At 37.7% G+C, this 22930-nt stretch overlaps 1 protein-coding gene across 3 annotated transcripts in view; it reads right to left on the reverse strand.

The window, feature by feature from the left end:
• The window catches only part of DOCK10 (dedicator of cytokinesis 10), a 305174-nt gene that overhangs the window by 36602 nt on the left and 245642 nt on the right, over positions 1-22930 (reverse strand). For all 3 annotated transcript variants that reach the window (XM_055573609.1, XM_055573608.1, XM_055573607.1), the window contains exons 28-40: positions 20045-20191; positions 13335-13418; positions 10547-10643; positions 9641-9685; positions 8382-8557; positions 8139-8255; positions 6332-6443; positions 5507-5628; positions 5294-5408; positions 5134-5200; positions 4862-4909; positions 3852-3953; positions 950-1074 (exon numbers count right to left, since the gene is read on the reverse strand). In XM_055573609.1, the coding sequence (XP_055429584.1) occupies positions 950-1074; positions 3852-3953; positions 4862-4909; positions 5134-5200; positions 5294-5408; positions 5507-5628; positions 6332-6443; positions 8139-8255; positions 8382-8557; positions 9641-9685; positions 10547-10643; positions 13335-13418; positions 20045-20191 (1357 nt within the window). The remainder of the gene's footprint in view (positions 1-949; positions 1075-3851; positions 3954-4861; positions 4910-5133; positions 5201-5293; positions 5409-5506; positions 5629-6331; positions 6444-8138; positions 8256-8381; positions 8558-9640; positions 9686-10546; positions 10644-13334; positions 13419-20044; positions 20192-22930) is intronic.

Below are 22930 nucleotides of genomic sequence, written 5' to 3' on the forward strand. Positions count from 1 at the left end.
TTTATTTAAGCTACACAGTCTGATGCATCTTGTTTTAGTAGCTTGAATCAATGAAGACAGTGTGTGTGCCCTTTTCATTGGTCAGGTATGGAGTTTCTAAAGAATCAGAGTAGTCTGTTCTTTATCTCCCACTTCTTTTCCATTGGTTCAGCTGTCAGTATAGTCATATTTCCTCCTATTTTAGTCTGGGTCAAGTTTTATGCTCCAGGTTAATAGAGCAAATGTAGAGTCTGAGTGGATGATCTGCACGAATGACCTCTTCAGAAAGGTACTAAATGTATTTACAGGTTAAGGCAAATACTGTCAAATAGCTAACTTTGGTCATGTGTCCATAATCAAGCACACTTACATGATATGAAAGGACTGGATCTCGTTTTTTATCTCATTCACACCTAGAATGTGTGCAACACTGGATTCAAGATGGCACGCCTGCTGCTTCTAGGACACAGGCAACTTTTTCCTCTTCCCAGAGGGATAATAATCAGGTTGAGAGAGGCCACCATAACTCTCACAATGCCAGAGTCACTTGGTTCCCCAGTGAGGGATCCGACCCATGCCCCGTGCAGTGGGAGCACAGAGCCTTTACCACTGGAACAATAGGGAAGTCCCACAACACTACGTTTTTAAACTACTCCCTGCTGATTGGAGAAGGAAATGGCAACCCACTTCAGTGTTCTTGCCTGGAGAATCCCAGGGACGGGCGAGCCTGTTGGGCTGCCGTCTATGGGGTCGCACAGAGTCGGACACGACTGAAGCGACTTAGCAGCAGCAGCAGCAGCAGCTGATTCTCTCCTCAGGAACATTCCCAGGGCTACAGCAAGCCTGAAAACCAGTGGTCTGAGGGGCATAGCAACATTCCCTACATTCTGAAACAGAATGAATTTATTTCCTGCACATGTCTAGAGAAAAACGATAACCATCTTGTTGCTATTGTTTCTGGTTTACTTACTAGTCATGGTATTGTCTAACATCTGGAGGAGTTTGGGGTTAGAAAGTGCATTTTTGCCTCGAATTATTGGTAAAGTTTGTGATCTGTGCTGCTTCTGTCCTTCATGACTGGAAGTGGTGTGCATCCTGGAAATGAAATGAGAAAAATGGTTAAAGTCATAGGGATATGAAAACCAAATGTTTTTTCAAATTCTCTTGATTGTGTCATATTAACATTTTTTGTGAAAAATGAGACTTTTTATGAAAAACCATTAATTATGGGGTGACACGATGACAGAAATTTAAAAGTACTTTTGGAGAAATTTTATTTAAGCCAAAAAAAGGTTCAGAATGATAATAGATACTAAAGGATAATGAGTTTCCCAGGTGGCGCTAGTACTAAAGAATTCGTCTGCCAAAATAATAGATACAGAATTAAATTCTGCACAATCATATTCATTATTATTTAATGAAATCATGGGATTCCATAGATGTTATGCTGGCTATTGGTTGCTTAGAAAGGCATAGTGATAAACATTTATAAAGTACAATACTATATAACTCAATTGGTATCAATTATTTTTAGGGGGTAAAATATAAAAAAGTAAAATTTGGTCTGAAACAACTCTTTGACTCTTACTTCTTAGTATTTGGAGGAAGAGATACTGAAGAGTGAAGTCTCAAAAAGAAGCAATGGTTTTCTCTTTGTCTTACTTCTCAAGGCTTATTTGGTTCTGGCTAAATCAAGTGCTCTGAGTGGATTGGGGCCCAGGAAATCTGACTTTGGTTTTCAGTAGCCAAGAGAGTCTGGGTCATTTCTGCAGCTATAGGGAATAATGGGTTTGGGGCTATATGGCTTAAACTTTGGGACTGAATTACTTCGTCTCCTTCTGTCTGTAATTCCTGGGAAAAGCCATGGTTTTGGGGAAGGGATTTGGGGAAAAAATCAGGAGGTGTTCAGGGAGGACCCTGAAATCTAACTTACCAGACAGCCTCTAAACTGTAGTGACCTCAGCTGGGTTACGATCGTCATTAAAGTCATTGTTTATGGTCCTCTCTCCTACTACCAATTGCCAAAACATGCCCATTACATTTTTTATTTGCTTTCTTATAAAGGGGCCACTCAAGTGGTCCCCATGGATAAAGAGGCAAAATTTATTCTATGATTTATTAGCCGTTTACTACTTCCATATTACTTTCTAAAATTCTTTCTAAAATACAGCCATTTTCATATTGTATATTATCATGATACCCCTGGGAAGAATAAATCAAGCTGGAGAAAACTTCAGCAAAGAATTTGGATTGACTAGACCCAGAGGAGCTTTAAGGTAGCATTTCAGGCTAATGTTTTCTGTAGGGTAGTTTATGAGGGGTGACCCTGGGTTTTTCATGCTAGTCAAATCAGTCTGATGACTAAAAAAACTAACATGAGCTTATGGGGCCAGATATGCTTCCTTATTGCCTTTGACCCTTAAAAAAATTACATTAAACTCTAAGAATATGGTTAAATTATTAAAATTACTGAAAGGAAAGGGGAGATACGACCTCACAGTTTACTTTGTCACCAAGAGATTAGCAAACATGAAAATAGTCATTGATTGGAATTATATCTTTCCAGGCTTAAAAAAATTAAGATACTCATTGACCCTATGCAAGAATCCACCGGCCAATGCAGGAGACACCAGAGACCACGTTCAATCTGTGGATTAGGAAGATGCCCTGGAAAAGGAAATGGCAACCTATTCCAGTATTCTTGCCTGGGAAATCCCATGGACAGAGGAACCTGACACGCTACAGTCCCTGGGGTCACAGACTCAGACATGACTGAGTACACACAACAACAACACAAGGCATTGTACAGTAGGTCACATAAATAAGGTGTAATTCTTGCTTCTTAGGTCTTTACAAGTTAGTGGGGCAGACAGGGAAGTACTTACAAGGTAGGTTCGATGCACCATACTGGATGCTTGGGGCTGGTGCACTGGGACGACCCAGAGGGATGGAATGGGGAGGGAGGAGGGAGGAGGGTTCAGGATGGGGAGCACATGTATACCTGTGGCGGATTCATTTTGATATTTGGCAAAACTAATACAGTTATGTGAAGTTTAAAAATAAAATAAAATAAAATAAAAAAAAAGAAACATACAGAGTTATTTGAAATCTGTGTCTGGTTTGAAATATACATATAAGTATTGGAGAAGGAAATGGCAACCCACTCCAGTGTTCTTGCCTGGAGAATCCCAGGGACGGGGGAGCCTGGTGAGCTGCCATCTATGGGGTCGCACAGAGTTGGACACGACTGAAGTGACTTAGCAGCAGCAAGTAAGTAAGTAAGTGAAGTTGCTCAGTCGTGTCCGACTCTTTGCAACCCCACGGACGGTAGCCTACGAGGCTCCTTTGTCTATGGAATTTTCCAGGCGAGAGTACTGGAGTGGGTTGCCATTTCCTTCTCCAGGGGATCTTCTTGACCCAGGGATCGAACCCAGGTCTTCGGCATTGCAGGCAGACGCTTTACCGTCTCAGCCACCAGGGAATATTTCATATGTATAAAATATACATATATATATACACACACACACGCATGTGTGTGTGTGTACATAGTGTGTGTATCCACACTCTCTCTATATATATGCATGTGTGTGTGCTAAATTGCTTCAGTCATGCCCCACTCTGTGACCCTATGGACTGTAGCCCCCCAGGCTCTCCTGTCCATGGGATTCTCCAGGCAGGAATACTGGAGTGGGCTGCCATGTCCTCCTCCAGGCAATCTTCTCAGGGATTTAACCCGCGTCTCCTTTGGCTCCTGCATTGCAGGCAGATTCTTGACCACTGAGCCACCGGAGAAGCCCAATACATACACACACACATACACATCCATGTACACTCACAATATAATTTTAAATATCAAGCCAATGTGACAGTACCATTGTGACAAAAGGCCAGAAGTCTGGCAGGATGGATTAGATCCTTTGAGAGTTCCATTGTTCTGGGTGGACTGCACGAATTTAAACGCAGCAGCAATTTTTCTGCAAGGAAAACTGAAGTTTTAATCTTAGCTCAGTGTTTGCAACTGATATATAAATAAAAAATGGCAACTGACAAAGGGATTACTGGACAATGAAATCTTTCATATGTTACGAAAAAAACAAACAAACACTTCTTTCCAGAAGAAAACCACATTTTCTTCTGGAAATGGGAAATTGAGGGTTTAGGGAATGTGCTGGCCGGGGCGGGGGGAGGGGGCACTGCTGTCTCTTATGGGAAAGGATGAGAGCACAGTTATTCCAGATTAACTTTTTTTTTTAGTATATTGGAAGTATTTTCTTAAATATGCATCTTCTAAGTTACATTCATATGAAGACAAATGGGTTGAAAAGCTACATGAAATGTGGTTTCCTTTCAGAAATGTGTGTTTTGTGCTTTTTCTTCAGACAACATTAACTGTTCTTGGATCTACTATGGGTATAGTATAATCATCAAACATGCTTTGCTTAATGTGAAGTTTCAGTTTTAAAACTAAAAAAAAAAACAACAACTAAACCTTCACATTAAGCAAAGCATTGTTTAATGATTACACTATACCCATAATAGATCCAAGAACAGTTAATGTTGTCCGAAGAAAAAGCACAAACACACATTTCTGAAAGGAAACCACATTTCATGTAGCTTTTCAACCAATTTGTCTTCATATGAATGTAACTTAGAAGATGCATATTTAAGAAAATACTTCCAATATACTAAAAAAAAAAAAGTTAATCTGGAGTGTAATCATCAAACATGCTTTATTTAACATAAGGTCAACCTTAAAATCCTATTTGCATTTTAAGATTTCTAACATACACATATATGACTCTTTTCAAAAGATCAGACTATGATTCTTTTCATGATTCTTTTCAAAAGATCAGACTAATCTTTTGGAGTTTAAAATGATTACCTTATTATGTTCCGTTTCCCTAGATATCTGAAATTTTGAAGACAGACGCTAGAAAGGAAAAAAACAAGTCACATTCTAATTATTCATACCTTTTTATCTATACAAAGTGTTCATCCAACTGCATTAAAAGAAAAATACAGTTTTCTTTAGATAGTTTATGCATTATTATTGATAGATTATTCACCATATGATACTTAGAATGAAAAATGGTATACTAAAATCATTTGAAGGTTCTAGGAAAAAAGTCTTAAGTAATCAACTCTAAAACTTACTCCAAGATGCTGAAGAAGTCAGACACCTCTGGACTGGGGGCTCTTTGCCAGTAGGCAATCAGAGTCTCTGAAAGGAAACACCAAGTAGCATGAGACTCTTTGAAATTCAAAATTTTTTCCTTTTTTTGTTTTAAATTTAATTTTAAAGAGCTCTCTTTACCCTCCGAAATTGTTTTCATAATGTGCAGAAAGCACATGAGAAGACTCCTGGTTTCTGCTTGATCTAACTTGTCAAATCGAAGAGTTGAGCCTATCAAAGACAAGGGTCTTGGGATCTAGGGATGAAAGAAACAACAAGGATTGAGGAGGAGGAGGAGGAGGAGGACACAGCTGACTTGTAACGCGCTTGGGAAGGTCGGGAGGGAAGTCATACCTTTTCACAGTTGTCAGTCTTCTCACTGCTCTTCTCAGTGGTACTTGGGTTGGAGTCAAGACTTGCTAACGAAGCTCTGGAATCAGCATGGGTTACTGTAGAAATAGCTATTGATGAAAATGCTGTAAACACAAGCCACAGCACACAGAGGGTAATGAGATGCATGGGTGCACACACACACACACAACGCTAAAATGAACCAAAAAGATGCTGATCATTCAGGTATTGTGAAAGCCTGACACAATAGAGTCTGGGATCGGCATGAAAGATATGCAACTTTTAAAATATTATTTTAACAGCCATGCCAGTATGAAGGATTTAAGAACATTTAGACCATTATAACTGGAAATAAAGCGTGCTCCTTTGATTTCTTACAAAGCTTTTTAAAGAACGTTTCTGTTTTAAAATGCTTAATAAAAGTTCTTAAGGATGCTTTGGAGGAAGCAGCTTTCAATTTTTGACAGTTTGTAAGAAATTAAGATGACATCTCCAAAATAGTTCTTAAAAACAATCTTTGAAGTGGAAGGGCTATTATATTTTAAAAGGCTGTATGCAATGAAAACATCAAGATTGTTTCCAGAATGAAACAATTTGATGACATCGGAGTAGACTGCTTCTTAATCCAAGTAGAAATGAACACTAAGTAGAAGAGGAAGTTGTTGGATGACATTCAGAGAAACATGTAACAAGACTCTTTAGCTATATAAATGCAGAATACTTTGCCTCATACATTATGTACAATGAATGAGTGGGTAAAAAGCACAGTGATATACAATGTAAACACAGATGAGTGTTAAACACCATTGTCTGGAAGGTCTGAAGTACCTGCTATAGAATTTAAAACATCTTTAGAAAATGATGTGTCTGCAGAGTTGGCATGTTTCATAGCTGACTGGGTGTGGAATCCTCCGTTGGTACTGAGGTCATCTCTAGACCCCTGGATTCAAAGCACAGAAGAGATGAGTGGGAATTAACATATTTCAACATCATAAACCTACAAATGTTTTCTTCATTACATTTTCAATTAGATGATATGAGATTTGATTTTTTATATTTTTGCAAAATCTTCTGCCTAAGTAGGCAATGAAAGTGAATACTGTCAAACCCATAATCTTAGTCACAATTTGGTTTCTTATGCGATTTTTAAATTTTTAAACAATGTAGTGGAAACTCTTTCAGATATAGATTAAACCAGGGGTCCCCAATCTTTTTGGCACCTTTCGGTTTTGTGGAAGAAAGTTTTTCCACAGACCGTGGGAGGAAGGATGGTTTGGAGATGATTCAAACATATTACATTTATTGTCCACTTTATTTCTATTATTATTACATCAGCTCCACTTAGATCATCAGGCATTAGATCCCAGCAGTTGGGGACCCGTGGACTAAATGACTATAATTGTGATTGATAAGTTCACTGATTTAAAAAGATTTTTAATTGAACTATAATTGATGTACAATATTATATGTTATAAGTATAGAACATAGGGATTCACAGTTTTAAAGGTTACACTCCGTTTATAGTTATAATAAATACTGGCTACATTCTCCATGTTGTACAATATATCTTTATAGCTTATAAAATTATAATAATTTTATATGTAACACTTTGTACCTCTTAACCCCTATTCCTATGGCTCTTCCCTCACCCTACTGGTAATCACTAGGTTGTTGTCTATATCTGTGAGTCTGCTTCTTTTTTCTGTCATATTCTCTAGTTTGTTTGTATTATTTAGATTCCACTTATAAGTAGTGTCATAAATTCATTGATTAGATTATCACTATTTTCATGGATTTTTAAATGTATATTATTATTAAAAACTAGATGTTAAGTACTTATAATGTGCCAGTCTCTATGATGCATGTTCTCTATTACCCATTTAATCCTCCTAAGAACCCTGCGACAGAGGTATTTTGTTCCATTTTATAAAAGAGGAAAAAGTTGAATAGCTTACTGAAGGTTACATATATAGTAACTGATACTGGTCTAAGGTCAAAAAAAATTCCAGACATAGTTCCTAACTTCTAGACACCATATAAACACCTCAAAACACCTATATTAATGCATATATATGGAATCTAGAAAAATGGTACAGGTGAACCTATATGCAGGGTAGGAACAGAGATGCAGATGTAGAGAATGGATGTGTGGACACAGGAGGGATGGGGAAGGAGAGGGTGAAAAGAATTGAGAAAGTACCATCCAAGCCACAAGGAAAGCCCCATATGTCCACTCCCATGTGCAACACAGATAGCTAGATAGCTGCTGTATATATAACACAGGCAGCTGAGCACAGTGCTCTGTGATGACCTGGGGTGGGCGAAATGAAAGGCTTGGGTGGGAGGGAGGTCTAACAGGGAGGGAATACATGTATGCATATGGCTGATATACTTCACTGTACAGCAGAAAGTAACACAACAGTGTAAAGCAGTTATACTGCAATAAAAAAATAGATAAAAAACCAAAAGCAAACAACGCCTGCTTCCCCCCACCAAAATACCACCTAGCAAAAAGCACTGTTCTGTTTAATCCTTAGTTTGCTCACATTTAGGGAAAAATGGTTATCGAGGCCAAAAATATATAAAAAAAGGCAAACTCTTTATTAAAATAGACACTTGGAATATTATGCCTTACCTGATTTGATGTATTGACGGTAAAAGGATACAGGTCCTTCAGGTAAATCCTTGGCATATTGTCCAGAAGCATACCATAGAGGGGCATGTATAAACCGGCTATCTGGGCCTGCTTTTCCTAGGTAGAAAAGGAGTCAAAAGAAATGATTCACATAAAAATCAATAGACTTGTAGGTTTGATAGGCACTTAATGCAGTGAACCATTAAATGGTGCTTAGGGAAGGGAGAAAGAAAGACCACTTACTGGTTCTCTGTATCGATCATCAAATGAATGCTTAGCCATTAGGTTTTTTAGGACAGCTAAAGCCAAGTGCCTGATATCTTGATCTTCTTGCAGAGCAAAGCCAACTTCTCGGAGCAGAATTCCGATTAAGAAGTGTTTGCGGCAAAATTCATTCGTGACCGAATATTCAGGCATATCTTTGTGTGGAAGGTAAAGAGATCATGTTACTGAAAGTCAAATGATCACTTTACAATTAAGAGAGATGGAACAAACAACTATAAACCCTTATTGCTACTAGGAGGGATTCAGCAATGCAATCTTGTATGAAAAATGTGAAGAGGGGCATTCAGTAAATACTGTTTATTCTTATCCAAAACAGAGCATGTGTGCATGCTGAGTCATTTCAGTCATGTTCAACTCTTTTGCGATCCCATGGACCATAGCCTGCCAGGCTCCTCTGTCCATGGGATTTTACCAGCAAGAATACTGGCGTGGGTTGCCGTTTCTTACTCTGGGGATCTTTCCGACCCAGGACTACATGTTAGGAATAATGAACTATTAGAACACTCCACATCGTATCTGACCAGAAGTAAAGTAAACACATCGATTTTTTCCAGTCCGTGAAAATACTGCTGAAGGCAGAAGTTCAGGGAATGTGGAAGTTCAGGAAACTAACATCAAAGGGCTTAAGTTAAATAAATTTTTTCATGAAATACTGAGTAACAGTGAGGAGCCAGAAATAAAACAAAACTTGCAAATTGCCCATTTATACCTAGAAAAAAATTTGTCCAGACTATTTCAAATTATGAACTTTTCTGGGGTAAAAATAAACTGATATGATTCTAATGATCTCAATTTTGAAAGAAGGGTTAGAACCAGGCTGTGGCTTATTGATAGAAATATCATATAAAGATAGTTTCATTGAATAAGCATGTTATTACATATGATTGGGAATTTCACGTATGGTTACACTCTAAGGAAATTTCTGATGCTTTGGGAAACTAAAAAGAGTTCAAACTCTGGAGAATAGGGTATGAAAAAATTCAAACTAAGGAAGCATTTAATTATTTGTGATAAAAGAAAAGCTCACTCAACTTTTTGACTATTTTGATTAGATGATATTTGATATTTTTATATATTTGATTATATATTTGATTAGATGATATGACTATTAGCATCTAGAAACTGGAAATATGAAGTGTCTATACTCATCAATATTATCGAAACACAAAGTGGTTATTGATGCTGAGATAGTGTAATAGAAAATAAAAATCATTTACCTGATGCATGTAATTCTTGTATTGATTCTGAAGGTGTCAAAGGATCTGAATTTAATATAAATAAACAAAAAGTTCAGCTATATACATACTCAGATAAACACCATATTCATTAACTATGTGTAGTTTATACTGAAAAATTAAAATATATTGTCTTAAAATACAAGTGAATCCCTTCAATAAAGCTTTGCTTTTCAAGACAAGGCTTTGGTTGTTTACTTCTTTTCTTAAGAAAGAATGTCATGAACAGAATTATTTTAATTCTTAGCCTTCTTCTTGGGCACCGTTTTTTCCTTCTATCAGAAATCTGCTTGCTATGAAACATGTTTTTATGTTTACTACTGATAATATCAGATCTACAAAGATACTACCAGGTCTCTGAGCTACTGATAAATAGTAAACAATCCCTTTTACTTATTGATAAATAGTAAACTATCCCTTCTCCAGGGTGAATTCCAGACTCAGGAATTGAACCGGGGTCTCCTGCATTGCAGGTGGATTATTTACTAGCTGAGCTACTTGGGAAGTAAATAGTAAACAGATAATCCAAATGACTAAAATAGATTTTGATCTCCTTGACTGTCTTAACCAGTCTGCCTAATGCAGTGATAACTTGGCAATAGTTACGAGGTTAATATTCTTTGATTTACAAGCACCAATTGTATGGCTTTGTGGGCCTTCTCTTTGATGAAAAAGAAAACATAAACAAAAATCGAGAAATACAGTGCTGTACTCTTTACCACATGCTATTATTTTCTGCATTTTAACCTGATTACCTGGGTCTAATGCCCATATGACAATTTCAGACAAAACTAAGACTGAGGAAACAGGAATACAAACAAAGAAGGTAAGACAAGCAAACAGATGTGTTCCCTTTGCAGGAACTGATAAAAGTCTGGGACTTATTACCTGGAATGTTTGCTGATCTTATGGGGAGACATAATGGAATAAAGTGTTCATGCTGACATACTTCTTGGAGAAAATCAAATTTATATTGGCATAAGGTCTAAAAAAGAGGCAAAAGAATGACTATTATTCACACACTAAGAAAGTTAATAGAAAATCTGCACTTGAATCTTATCTCTAAAAAGGAAGTGGAGTTACTTTTGTGTGACCACTGGGTCATTGTTAAGTTTAAAGGATTTTGTCCTCTCTGAAGTGGTAAATGTAGTCAGGCACCCTATTTTTGGAGATTGGTCAAGGCTTGTTTAGGAAGTGATTTCATTTGCAACCTACCTTGATCTTATTGAGTTCTATTTTTTCATTTCTTTTAGCATATAGCAAAATGTATTTATTCTGAGAAAAACAGTGCCTCACCATATGTACTAAGATGTGCAACTACACTCAGCTTGAAGAGCAGATCACTCTAAATCAACTTCTAAGATCCAGTGCTAAGGAAGACAATGGTGCAGAGAATCTAAACTTAGAGTAAATCTCTCTCCATCTGCCGTTTATTCTGAGAGTACATCATTCCACCCCTTCCCTGCCCTTGCAAACAGGTCTGGCATCAATGTTTTGAGTAGGACAGTGATAAACGAAGTGCAGACATGATCCAAAACAACTTAAAACAACTGCATAAATGGGAACAATTAGCAACTCCATAACCATTCTATTTTTATTGTCATGTAAACTAAGTAATCAATTTTTAAGACTCAGCTTGTGCTCATTGTATTCACTAAAAACATCTAACAAAATAAAAATATATTTCATTTGCTCAGATATTTTAGAATCATAATTTGTGACAACTTTAGTTAGTAATTTAGAACACTGACATCTCAAACAAGGGTAGTATTTGACTTAATCCTTTGTACATCAAAGTGAAAAGGAACATAATTAAATTACACGGTAATCACTCTTCATTGAGTATGTTCCATTTGGTCTTTGATAAGATATATAATTTAGGGTCACTGGAATCATACCTAAAAGGATTTTCTGCAAATTTCTTGCATAACTGGAGCACTAATGAAGGACATTCTTTTAAAAAATATTTACAGAAAGAACTAGATTTTCAAAACTGAATGACATATAATCATGCAGTTTTCCTAGCTAAATCTCCACAGCTAAAAAATAACATTCAGGCTCCTAAGCCTAACACAAAATGCTCCAAGAAGATCATTATTTACTTTTGGAATTTCTATATTTGTTTATTTCTATAAACATAAATATATTCTATTTCTATATTCATAAATATATTTCTATATTCTTTCCCAATACCTAGATGACTTCTCTTGGGGACTTATTTTCCTTCCAATGGGGAAAGGTTAATGGGGAACTGTTAATTCAGGTGCCTTCTCTTTCACGTGACCCAAAGCAGACCAGTAACATGCTTCCTCTCTGGAGTGTAAATCTTAAAAAATTTTTTTTTATTGTAGTATAGTTGATTTATAATGTTGTGTTAGTTTCAGATGTACAGCAAAGTGGATCAGTTATTATATATATATTCATTCAAGATTCTTTTCCCAAGTAGGTTATTACAGAATATTAACTAGAGTTCCCTGTGCTATACAGTAGGTCCTTATTAGATATCTATTTTATATATTACAATCTGTATATGTTCATCCCAATCTCCTATTTATCACATCCTCCCACATTTCCTCTTTGGTAACCATAAATTTGAGTGAGTCCGTTTCTGTTTTTTAAATAAGTTTATTTGTATCTTAAAAAAATTATATTCCACATATAAGTTGTATCATATAGTATTTGTCTTTCTCTGTCTGACTTACTTCACTTAGATAATCTTGAAGTCCATCCACATTGCTGCAAATGACCTTATTTCATTTTTTATGGCCAAGTAATATTCCATGGTATACATGTAAGCAGTGTTAAGAGGGAGAAAATGGTCCCATTTCATTATTTAAGGAGCAGCAGACCTTGGCCCCAGGTTCATCCTTTGTGATTACTCTTCTGCCCTGGAAGTGCCTTGGTCTCCCCTCTTTTCCAAGCCTAGTTCTCCCAATATCCTTCCAATAAATTCCCTTTCGCTCAAATTGGAGTAAGTTTCTGTTGGTTGCAACACAAAGAACCTTAATGCTTAATGATACAAGTTTCAGAGTCTGGCCCATTTCCAGTCTTATGTCCCTCTGGCATATGCCATATTATATAGCTCAGTGGTTCTCAAACTTGAAAGAACACAGAAATCACCTGAAGGTGATAAGAATCTTGCTGCATTCCAGATTTCTGGGCCCCACCTGAAGTAGCTCAGCTCTGAGATCACTGGTCCAGGAACCACACTTTGGGAACCACTGCTCCCTAGATATTAGTACTATTCCCTGTCTCCCGACACAGAGTCACTATTTACGTAAGGTGATCAACTGTTACATTTTGCCCAAGACTGAAAATTTCCGGAGAAGTAGAACTTGCTAAAACCAAGACAGTCTTGGGCAAACCTGAGGAAGAAGCACTGCAGCTGGAATCACTCCTCTCACAGCCCACGAGAAATAGAAATGAAATGTGAACACTTAAACTCCACGCCCACTTGTCCAAACTCCACGCCCATTTGTCCCCCACGAAGGGAGGACTTGGGAGACTTGCTGAGATGACGAGCCATTTTAAAAGCCTACCTTTCATTGTATAGAAATTATTTTTTGATACAAATAATGGATAGGTTATGGTTTTAGACAGATTATACACAGAGACCAGTGTATTTATTTGTAATGCAATAGTTTAGAAAGCCATCACTCCTGAACGTGGTTCTTACCTTGGGATCACCAGAGGAGAACATGCTGATGTAATTGTTAACCATCTTAAACACAAAACCCCGGTCCATAAATGTAAAGCAGCGCTAAAATAAATAAATAAATAAATTCAGATGTTTTTATTTTAAGGATCATTAAAGCTGTTAGAAAAGATGATTAAAAATATTGATGCAAAATAACATTTCACTAAATGTCTTATATAATAAATGTTTGAACAATATCTACAATATGCTTAAGCATTCATCCACATATGGCAGCTAATTAAAATACCAGATATAGGACACACACCACAAAGTTTATCATATTTATCATTTATTTATCATTTTTCATAAAACATCTCTTGGAGCTTTGCAATGAAATATTGCAAGCCCTTTCCTTTTAATATAGAAATTTTTAGCTTTTACTTGTATTATTTTTTAACCACTTTGCTACATTTTATTATTGTTTTTTAATAGTTTTTTCCACAGTTCCTTAGGTGAAGATCATTTACTGTACAACATCAGGTAAGAACAGGGGCAGCAGAGACAGGTCAGGGAAACCTTTTGCAATCTCACTGGCCTCTTTCAATAGCTTTTCTTTTCAGCCAAGGCAGCTTGAATTTGAAGAGTGAAGGTAAGAGAGCCTGAGATTTCTATCAGTGAGCTGCTCACTGTCTGTCTTACTCTGTCTTCACACTCTTGTAACTGTAATAAGGAGAGTCTTAAGCAGTAGGTAGCTTTAGAGGAGTCAGGCAAGCATTGCAAGTCAGCTCAGCATCTGCTCTCTATCCCAAAGACTAATGGCCACGTAACCAGCAACCAAGCTACGGGGCCAGTTCCTGCACTGGAAAAGTGTGACGTGGGCATGGACTGTTTCCTGATGCAGCATTTTGGGCACTATTAGTAGATTAGCTTATGGAGGTCATCACTGCATGTGTGTTTCATTCTACCCATCCACAAGTGTGCGAGTACGCGTATCATGTGGGAAAATTTCTCGGCTGCTGTACCACTCGGTATAGAAGGCTTCTTTCTCATCCAGAGTCCAGTAGGATCTATTGTAACAGTTTCGCGTTTCTTAATCTCTCAGTTTTACAAACAAATCTCTTTTCTCAGAAAGGACTGGATATAAAATCTTGTTATAGGCAGTACGCGTATGTGCATGCTAAGTTGTTTCAGTCGTGTCCAACTCTTTGCAACTCGATGGACTGTAGCCTGCCAGGCTCCTCTGTCCACAGGATTCTCCAGGCAAGAATACTGGAGTGGGTTGCCATGCCCTCGTCCACCTCCTCCAGGGGATCTTCCCGACCCGGGGTGGAACCCGCGTCTCTTATGTCTCCTGAATTGGCAGGTGATTTCTTTGCCACTAGTGCCACCTGGAAAGCCCTATAGGTAGTATACCAAGTGGAAGACTTCCCATTGAAATATGCCCATGTATAAACATGAGTTATTTTCTCTAATAACATTTTCAGTTGATTGGTCAATCATATGTTTATTTTGTTTCCCTTTCCATTTTTCTATGTTTTATTCTGAGTTTTTTTAATGTACCTATTCATTACATACTACTTCATTTATATTTTCATTTTCAGTATGAATTTAAGTTCTTTCAATCATCTCCCTTTAGTAAAAAAGTGAATGGCTCCCTAGTCCCCCTATCTCCCAATAGAACAGTGAGGAAAGGTAACACCAGAGCATAATCACAGGTGCAGAAGATGTAGAGGAGGGGAGGAAGAGGGCTTTGATGTCCTCTGCACTATGCAGGCTCTCAGCAAGTGGGTCAGGTCCTCTAAGGTTCTCCATCTGTAGAATGAAGTCTCAACTGGTGACCCTTGGAATATTCCCAATGTAGAGCTCTCTCCCTGGAGACCTCTGCTATTGCTGTCTCATTCCTGCTGGGAAGAAGCTTGGGTCTCACTTTGCAGAGAGGAAGACCATCTAGTATAACTATGGGTTCTAGAAGCTTCTCAAGAAAGAGCACAAGAACAGAAGCACTTTGGTGACGTCACAGGGCACCTGGATTAGATGGAGGAGGAATCTGTGAGTCCTGTCATTGAAAGGTTGCAGTTGCCACCTCCCAGAGGCTACTGTAGCTAATCTGTGAGCTTTCAAAGGAGACCAAACTACATCACCCATGAAAGGGGAAAATGAGGACGAGGGTGCCTACCCTGGGGGGTCTAGGAAAACTCAGAGTTTCTTGAGATTTAAGACCTTCTATGTAGAGAACTTGTCACCCTCTTTTCAAGGGGCAGTGAGGGATAAGGGGGGCAGGTTGTTCCAAGGATACAAAGCTGGTAGAATCAGCCTTTTTCCTACAAAGAGCCCTCCTGCGGGTCAAGCTTCATCAAATGTGTCTTTCCTGTCATCGGTACCCTGTTCTGGCCCATTCCAGCACCTTCTTAACTCCAAGGGCAGAGGATCTTTCACCCATTGTTAAGGCATGGAGGGGCCTCTCTGCTTTTGTTTTAAAATAATTTATATTAACCTTCCATATTAGCAGAAAACGATTTATAGCAGGCTTTGGCAAACTATGTTCCATGAGCCAAAACTGGCCCACTGTTTGTTTTTGTAAATAATGTTGTATTGGGACACAGCTGTACCCATTTGTTTAAATATTGTCCATGGTGAACGGTCTATGGGTTTCCCTGGTGGTTCAGATGGTAAAGAGTCTGCCGGCAATGCAGGAGACCCGGGTTCAATCCCTGGGTCAGGAAGATCCCCTGGAGAAGGAAATGGCAAACCACTCCAGTATTCTTGCCTGGAGAATCCCAAAGATGGAGGAGCCTGGCAGGCTACACTCCACGGAGTTGCAAAGAGTTGGACACGAATGAGTGACTAACACAGAATGGTCTATGATTGTTTCTAGCTGAGTTGGGTACTTGCCACAGAAACTGTATGGTCTGCAAAACTAAAAATATTTAACATTTGACCCTTTACAGAAAAACATTTGCAGATTGTTGATATAAAGAATAACATATCCCATCAGACTTTTTCTGTTTGGCTTAATAAAGTAAAATATTCTAAATTAAACATGCAAAGATATATTGTAATAAAAAATTATTTATTTTGTTTCACCAACTGTGAGAACCAATGAGAATTTTATTCTATAGCTTGTTTAGCAATCAGTTATGAACTCAAATTACAAAACACGCATCTGATACCCTTTCCCTTTATATTTTACAAAACTACTTGGTCCATCTTTTTCTTTCTCATCTGGATACTTTACTAGGTATTAACTTATGTATCACCACAGCAACTTTTGCATAGATTGAATTTATAGAAAACATTTATTTATTCCACAAACTCAGAACATTTAAGTAAAAGAGAGTAAATATAAAGACTTTCCCTTTCATAGACTTGCTTATCCATCTTTTTTTTTTTTTGATATTTAGAGAGAAATAGCACAGATGTTTCTTTAAAATATTTTGCTATCAAAGTCTGTCTTTTATATTAGATGATTGCCAAATGGTTTCCAAAAGCAAATTGAAATAAAGTAGAGAATAGTCAGAAGAGTGGGTAAAAAGACATGGCTGTCTGAGAAGGAAATTAAAATCAGAATGAACTTTCCTTTGTTACCTCCTTGGTATTATATTTGCAAGAGAAGAGTATCTAGACAGCTACTCTCAGGTAAATTAGAGTTGTGACCCAGATTGGCAGTGCAAAGAAAAATTACAGAAGCTACATATGTAGACATGGATGCATTTGCATCCTATCTATCTCTAGGAGAGAACAGTCAAAGAAATGGACAAGGTTTCTGGCCTACGTGCTATAGAAACATTATTTTCCCATGATGTAGATAAAGGAGGACACTTTCTCACCTATGACACTTCCATGTGGTCACCCTGGAGGTACCACATTCTCCATTTTTGGAAAAGAATCTTGGTACAACCATGGTGTTAACGATATTTCAATTGTTAAATTCTGATGACAACTAACTTACAGTATTAGATTACTAATGTAGAATTCAACAACCAAAAGAGATAAAAGTCATTTGAAACCTAAGTTAAGTGAATAACTATTTTCTGGGAATATAAAAGTTTTGTAATGTCAACAGTGGGGCAGTGTTGAGGAGCTGAACACTCAAAGCTCATCAATTCACATGCATTATGCCAAATGACTACATTCAATTTAACATCAAAAAATCATGTCATCTTCTTTTCTCTTTTCCTTTCTGCATTCAGATGATTCATATAATAAACTTTACATTTTCAAACAAGCTTTCTGGGTCAAATAGATTCCATCAAAACAATAATCTCAAAACAATGCCTGTACAATGGATTTTTATAATGTACATTATACTGTTAGTGTTTCCATTTATGAACTTCACAGAAGTACTGCTTTCAGTTTGCAGTTCATGGATCCACATATCTTATAGACTATATTTGTTTATCTATTGTCAATCCATGCTTTCTACCCACAGCTTTCACAAACCACCGGTGTCCCCATTAGCTGTATACTCTGTGTATCTTTTCACCTTGGACATTCATGTTAGACATTACTTTATGTACCACCAGAAGCTACTTGTGCATAAATGAGGTCCAAGGAAAGCATATTTTTTTCTAATAAGTATAGAACATTTAAGCCAAAGAGGGTAGATAAGGGGTCTTTTCCCTTTTTAAGAGACTTGCGTATGCAACATTTTTTTTTTTTTTTTTTGCAATTTAGGGAAGAATACTCTGCAGATGTTTCTTAAATGCAGTGTGCTTACAAATTGGACAACATGTCATTTTCTCCAAATTTTATTTTTCATCAAGCACTTCAAATAAACTACTAGCATAGTAACAAACTTTATTCTCATAGGTCTTAAAATGTGGTAGAAAATTAGAGTAAATTTTTTTTCTATTTTACTCTCTTCCTCCTTAAGCCTGACCATCTCTTTCTCTTTCTTGAAGCAAGAAAAAAGCAAAATTAAGATGTAAAACAGTGAAAAAGAAACTTCAAGAGGTAAACATGCATAGTACATAATTTGAAAGAGCATTTGACACGTCAAAAAAGAAATTAGACTAAATTAAAATTCACATGCAGAGTACATCATGAGACACGCTGGACTGGAAGAAATACAAGCTGGAATTAAGATTGCCGGGAGAAATATCAATAACCTCAGATATGCAGACGAAACCACCCTTATGGCCAAAAGTGAAGAGAAACTCAAAAGCCTCTTGATGAAAGTGAAAGTGGAGAGTGAAAAAGTTGGCTTAAAGCTCAACATTCAGAAAACGAAGATCATGGCATCCAGTCCCATCACTTCATGGGAAATAGATGGGGAAACAGTGGAAACAGTGTCAGACTTTATTTTGGGGGGCTCCAAAATCACTGCAGATGGTGACTGCAGCCATAAAAATTAAAAGACGCTTACTCCTTGGAAGGCAAGTTATGACCAACCTAGATAGCATATTCAAAAGCAGAGACATTACTTTGCCAACAAAGGTTCGTCTAGTCAAGGCTATGGTTTTTCCCGTGGTCATGTATGGATGTGAGAGTTGGACTGTGAAGAAGGCTGAGTGCCAAAGAATTGATGCTTTTGAACTGTGGTGTTGGAGAAGACTCTTGAGAGTCCCTTGAACTGCAAGGAGATCCAACCAGTCCATTCTGAAGGAGATCAGCCCTGGGATTTCTTTGGAAGGAATGATGCTAAAGCTGAAACTCCAGTACTTTGGCCACCTCATGCAAAGAGTTGACTCCTTGGAAAAGACTCTGATGCTGGGAGGGATTGGGGGCAGGAGGAGAAGGGGACGACAGAGGATGAGATGGCTGGATGGCATCACTGACTCAATGGACGTGAGTCTGGGTGAACTCCGGGAGTTGGTGATGGACAGGGAGGCCTGGCATGCTGCGATTCATGGGGTCGCAAAGAGTCGGACACGACTGAGCGACTGAACTGAACTGAAAATTCACGAATGACAACTTCAGCTAATTTTCCATCTATCTCCATAGTCTCTTTGTTACTAGTATTTATTGATACGTTCCCACAACTATCCAGTATGTCTTGGTGTCTACTACAAAAAAAGCAAGAAAAGTGCCTTCATCAAGGTCACCAATAGTCAACAGTTGGGCAAAAGAAGGAACAGAAGAAAAACATTATCTTTCCAATTGGATGCATTATCTGTTCAGTGATACACCATCATTCTACATTAGCTAATTTTGGACTAAGCTCATTTTTCTACCTAATTTAATATAAATAAATATTGTTAAATATATATATGTATGCATATATATATTTCATTTTATGTTGCTCAATACTTTAACTGATCATTTTCCTTTTATGTAGCTAATTTATAATATTTTCATCATGTAAAAAAGAGCCTGGAAGTAAAACAACAAAAATGCTCAATTCCCCCAAATTTTTCCAAAGTGGCTATTTAGCATCATTGTGAGAGCTGTAGCCATGCCAAAATATCACTTCAAGGATAGAAAAGTCCGAGACAAAAATATTGCCTCAGGACAAGTTCTCCTTTAAAACTACCATTTTTCTCTTTAAAAATATTTAGAAGTCCTACATTTGGCAATATTCAAGCAGATACTTTTCTCTAACCTTGATTTTTGTTCTATAGGACTCCAAACTGGAAAAATAAAATCAGAAAGTATTCCAAGCAAGAAAGACATATAGATGAAAGCATTCATCTAACCATGGTAGTCCTGACTTTTCATCATAAATGAACCTGTGACTTAATTAACATGTAGAGTATCTCATAGCCACTATCACACAGGCTTGAATAGAATCATGACTTTGTATAATGTACCTTAAGAAATCTGGCAACGCTGTGGTTTGCCCTTTTTGTTTCTTCAAGTGCATCTTTGTTTTTCCAAATCATGTGGTCAGCGAAGCTCATGACAAGATTGTCCAACTCATTTTGAAAAGATTCGGGAAATCTTTGAGGCCGAGAAAGCTAAGGAAAGAATGGATCATTGCTTTACAATGAGATCTGTGAAATACTAAGCCTGGAAAACATAACCTGTAAGACTTAACTTCATTGTATTTATTATCAAACAAAAAGTCTTTTTGGAAATTTGAAAGCAATAATGAAATTAGAAGCCATTTCAATTTCAAGGTCACGATTTCCACTTTTCAGTGGATTTTACTTCTATTTTGGCCAATAAAGCTTTCACTTTTTCATTATAAATTATAACATATATGAATTTCAAACTATTCAGACAACATAGAAATGTAACATTTTTTATAAGCTCTTAATACCCCTTCTCGCCTTCTCAGGAAATAACTACTATGAATGGTTTAATGACTATTATTCTAGATTTTCTTTGATTCACAGTTTTCTAATTTAAAAATCAATTATTTTGATTTTTAAAACTATTAATAAGAATCCTCCAATAAACAACTATAAGAAATCAATGAATGAATAACTGAATGAGTACAGATATTAGTTTGAAATGTCCTCTAAGTTGTGAGTACCAGCTAGCTTTTTTATAAAAGTTATTTCAGTTTTATAAGAGACATGACTGACATACAAAATTATAACATATTTAAACCATACACTCTGGTGTTTTCATGCACATAATAAATTGTGAAAAAATCCCCAGCCCTCATCTAGTTAATTAAGCCATCCATCAGCTCACATACATATTTTTGGGGAGGGAACATTTAAGTTCCACTCTCCTAGCAAATTTCAATTATACAATACAGTGCTATCAACTATAATCACCATGTTTTTCATTAGACGCGCAAACATTATTCATCTTATAGATGGAAGTCTATACCGGCTGGTCTTAACTCTGGTATTAGCATATGCCCATGACAGTTGTCAGTGAGACTTCACTGTCAAAACGCTTTTGCCATAAGATAAAAAATGGTTTGCTGTGAGATTACACAACACACACTGAGTAAAACCCTAATAGGCTCCTAAAGAGTGCCCTTGGGTACAGAAATCTACCCCTCCTATTTTAACTCGGAAAATTTCAGGCAGCTGAGTTTTCCCATTTCTGTCACTGCTTTGTGAATTTATACAATTTCTTTGCACAAGATAGGTAAGATTCATTCACCTTTACAAGATGGCTTTAAAATTAGACTTGCAATTTCACTATAGACAGAAACAGACAATTGAGAGTTTGACTAACCTTTATTTTCTTAATCTAAGCACTCAACCTTCCATGATGCAAGAATAAAAACCATGGAGGCTAAAATTAGAGAAACTGCAGAGCACAAACACTGATTAACTACAGAATGCTGCAGTTGGCTTCGACTGGCTTTTTTTTAGCCATTTTTACCAGGAAATGACTGTCACTTTAAGAATCTCATGGTTACTCTCTGTATATATTCAAAGTTTACTACTGAAATAAAATTAAATTGACAACAAATAAACCTAATGGATTTAACTGTATACATCATTTTTCATTCTGCTCCATGTCCCTTGAGAAATAAGGGTAAATGATTCACCTGTGAAAACAACAATCAGGTTTTAGATAATCAAAGCACAATCGTCGTTTTTCTCTTTTCACTGCGTTAGTCTTCTGCTGCTGCTAAGTTGCTTCAGTCGTGTCCGACTCTGTGCGACCCCATAGACGGCAGCCTACCAGGCTCCCCCATCCCTGGGATTCTCCAGGCAAGAACACTGGAGTGGGTTGCCATTTCCTTCTCCAGTGCATGAAAGTGAAAAGTGAAAGTGAAGTCGCTCAGTCGTGTCCTACTCTTAGCGACCCCATGGACTGCAGCCTACCAGGCCCCTCTGTCCATGGGATTTTCCAGGCAAGAGTACTGGAGTGGGGTGCCATTGTTAGTCCTCTAAGAGACATTAAACACATCAGTGCCGACATTTTCTTCACAGGGATATGCATTAACAGCCTGGACCTTGATAATTCCTCTGTTCCTCCTCCCTGCCCTTTTTTTGTCTTCCTTTCAAATTCCCCTTGAAGCCTACTCCCACTCTTAACCCCAGACATGGTGATTGGTATACACAGGTAACATTTTTATTTTTTAACTTTTTTGGTTGTGCCACACGGTTTGTAGGATCCTAGTCAGTATCCCTGACTAGGGATTGAACCCTGTCCCCAGGAGTGAAAGTGTCGAGTCCTAACCACTAGACCAGCAGGGAATTCCCAATGAGTAATGTTTTAAATTCTTCTCCAGAAGTCTATCCCATGGTCTTGAGAGGGGAGAACTGCTGAGCTGGGGACGGTGGGCTTTCTGTCTCAGGAAAGGGAGGAAGGCAGTGAGGTGACAGTCGGATCCACAGCTACAAGCTGGAACCTGCTGGAAAACCTGGGCTATGATATGGCAGAGGTCACAAGGACCAGATGCAGAATGCAGGGGCTGAGTTTCAGGCATTTGGGAGTTGTGTTAGGAATAAGGGGTTGATGGAAAACAAAACATGCAGCCAATACAAGCAACCTTTCGCTTCCAGAGCTCAGTGTTGAGAAGGCATTCAGCATTTTCTAGTAAATAGGAATTGACAAGGATAAGAAAGCAGGAGTGCCAGGGAGGTGCTGTCTGCCTCTCAGAGGGTTCTTTACCACAAGGGTTGCCATGGCCTCCTCCAGGGGATCTTCCCCAGGATCAAACCCACATCTCTTGTGTCTCCTCCATTGCAGGCAGATTCTTTACCACTAGCGCCACCTGGAAAGCCCTAATAAATAGGAATTTGCCCTGGACAAAAAAGGGGTCTCAGGGAGGTGCT

Source organism: Bubalus kerabau, chromosome 3 (assembly GCF_029407905.1).
Source record: "Bubalus kerabau isolate K-KA32 ecotype Philippines breed swamp buffalo chromosome 3, PCC_UOA_SB_1v2, whole genome shotgun sequence".
NCBI classification, from domain to species: domain Eukaryota; kingdom Metazoa; phylum Chordata; class Mammalia; order Artiodactyla; family Bovidae; genus Bubalus; species Bubalus kerabau.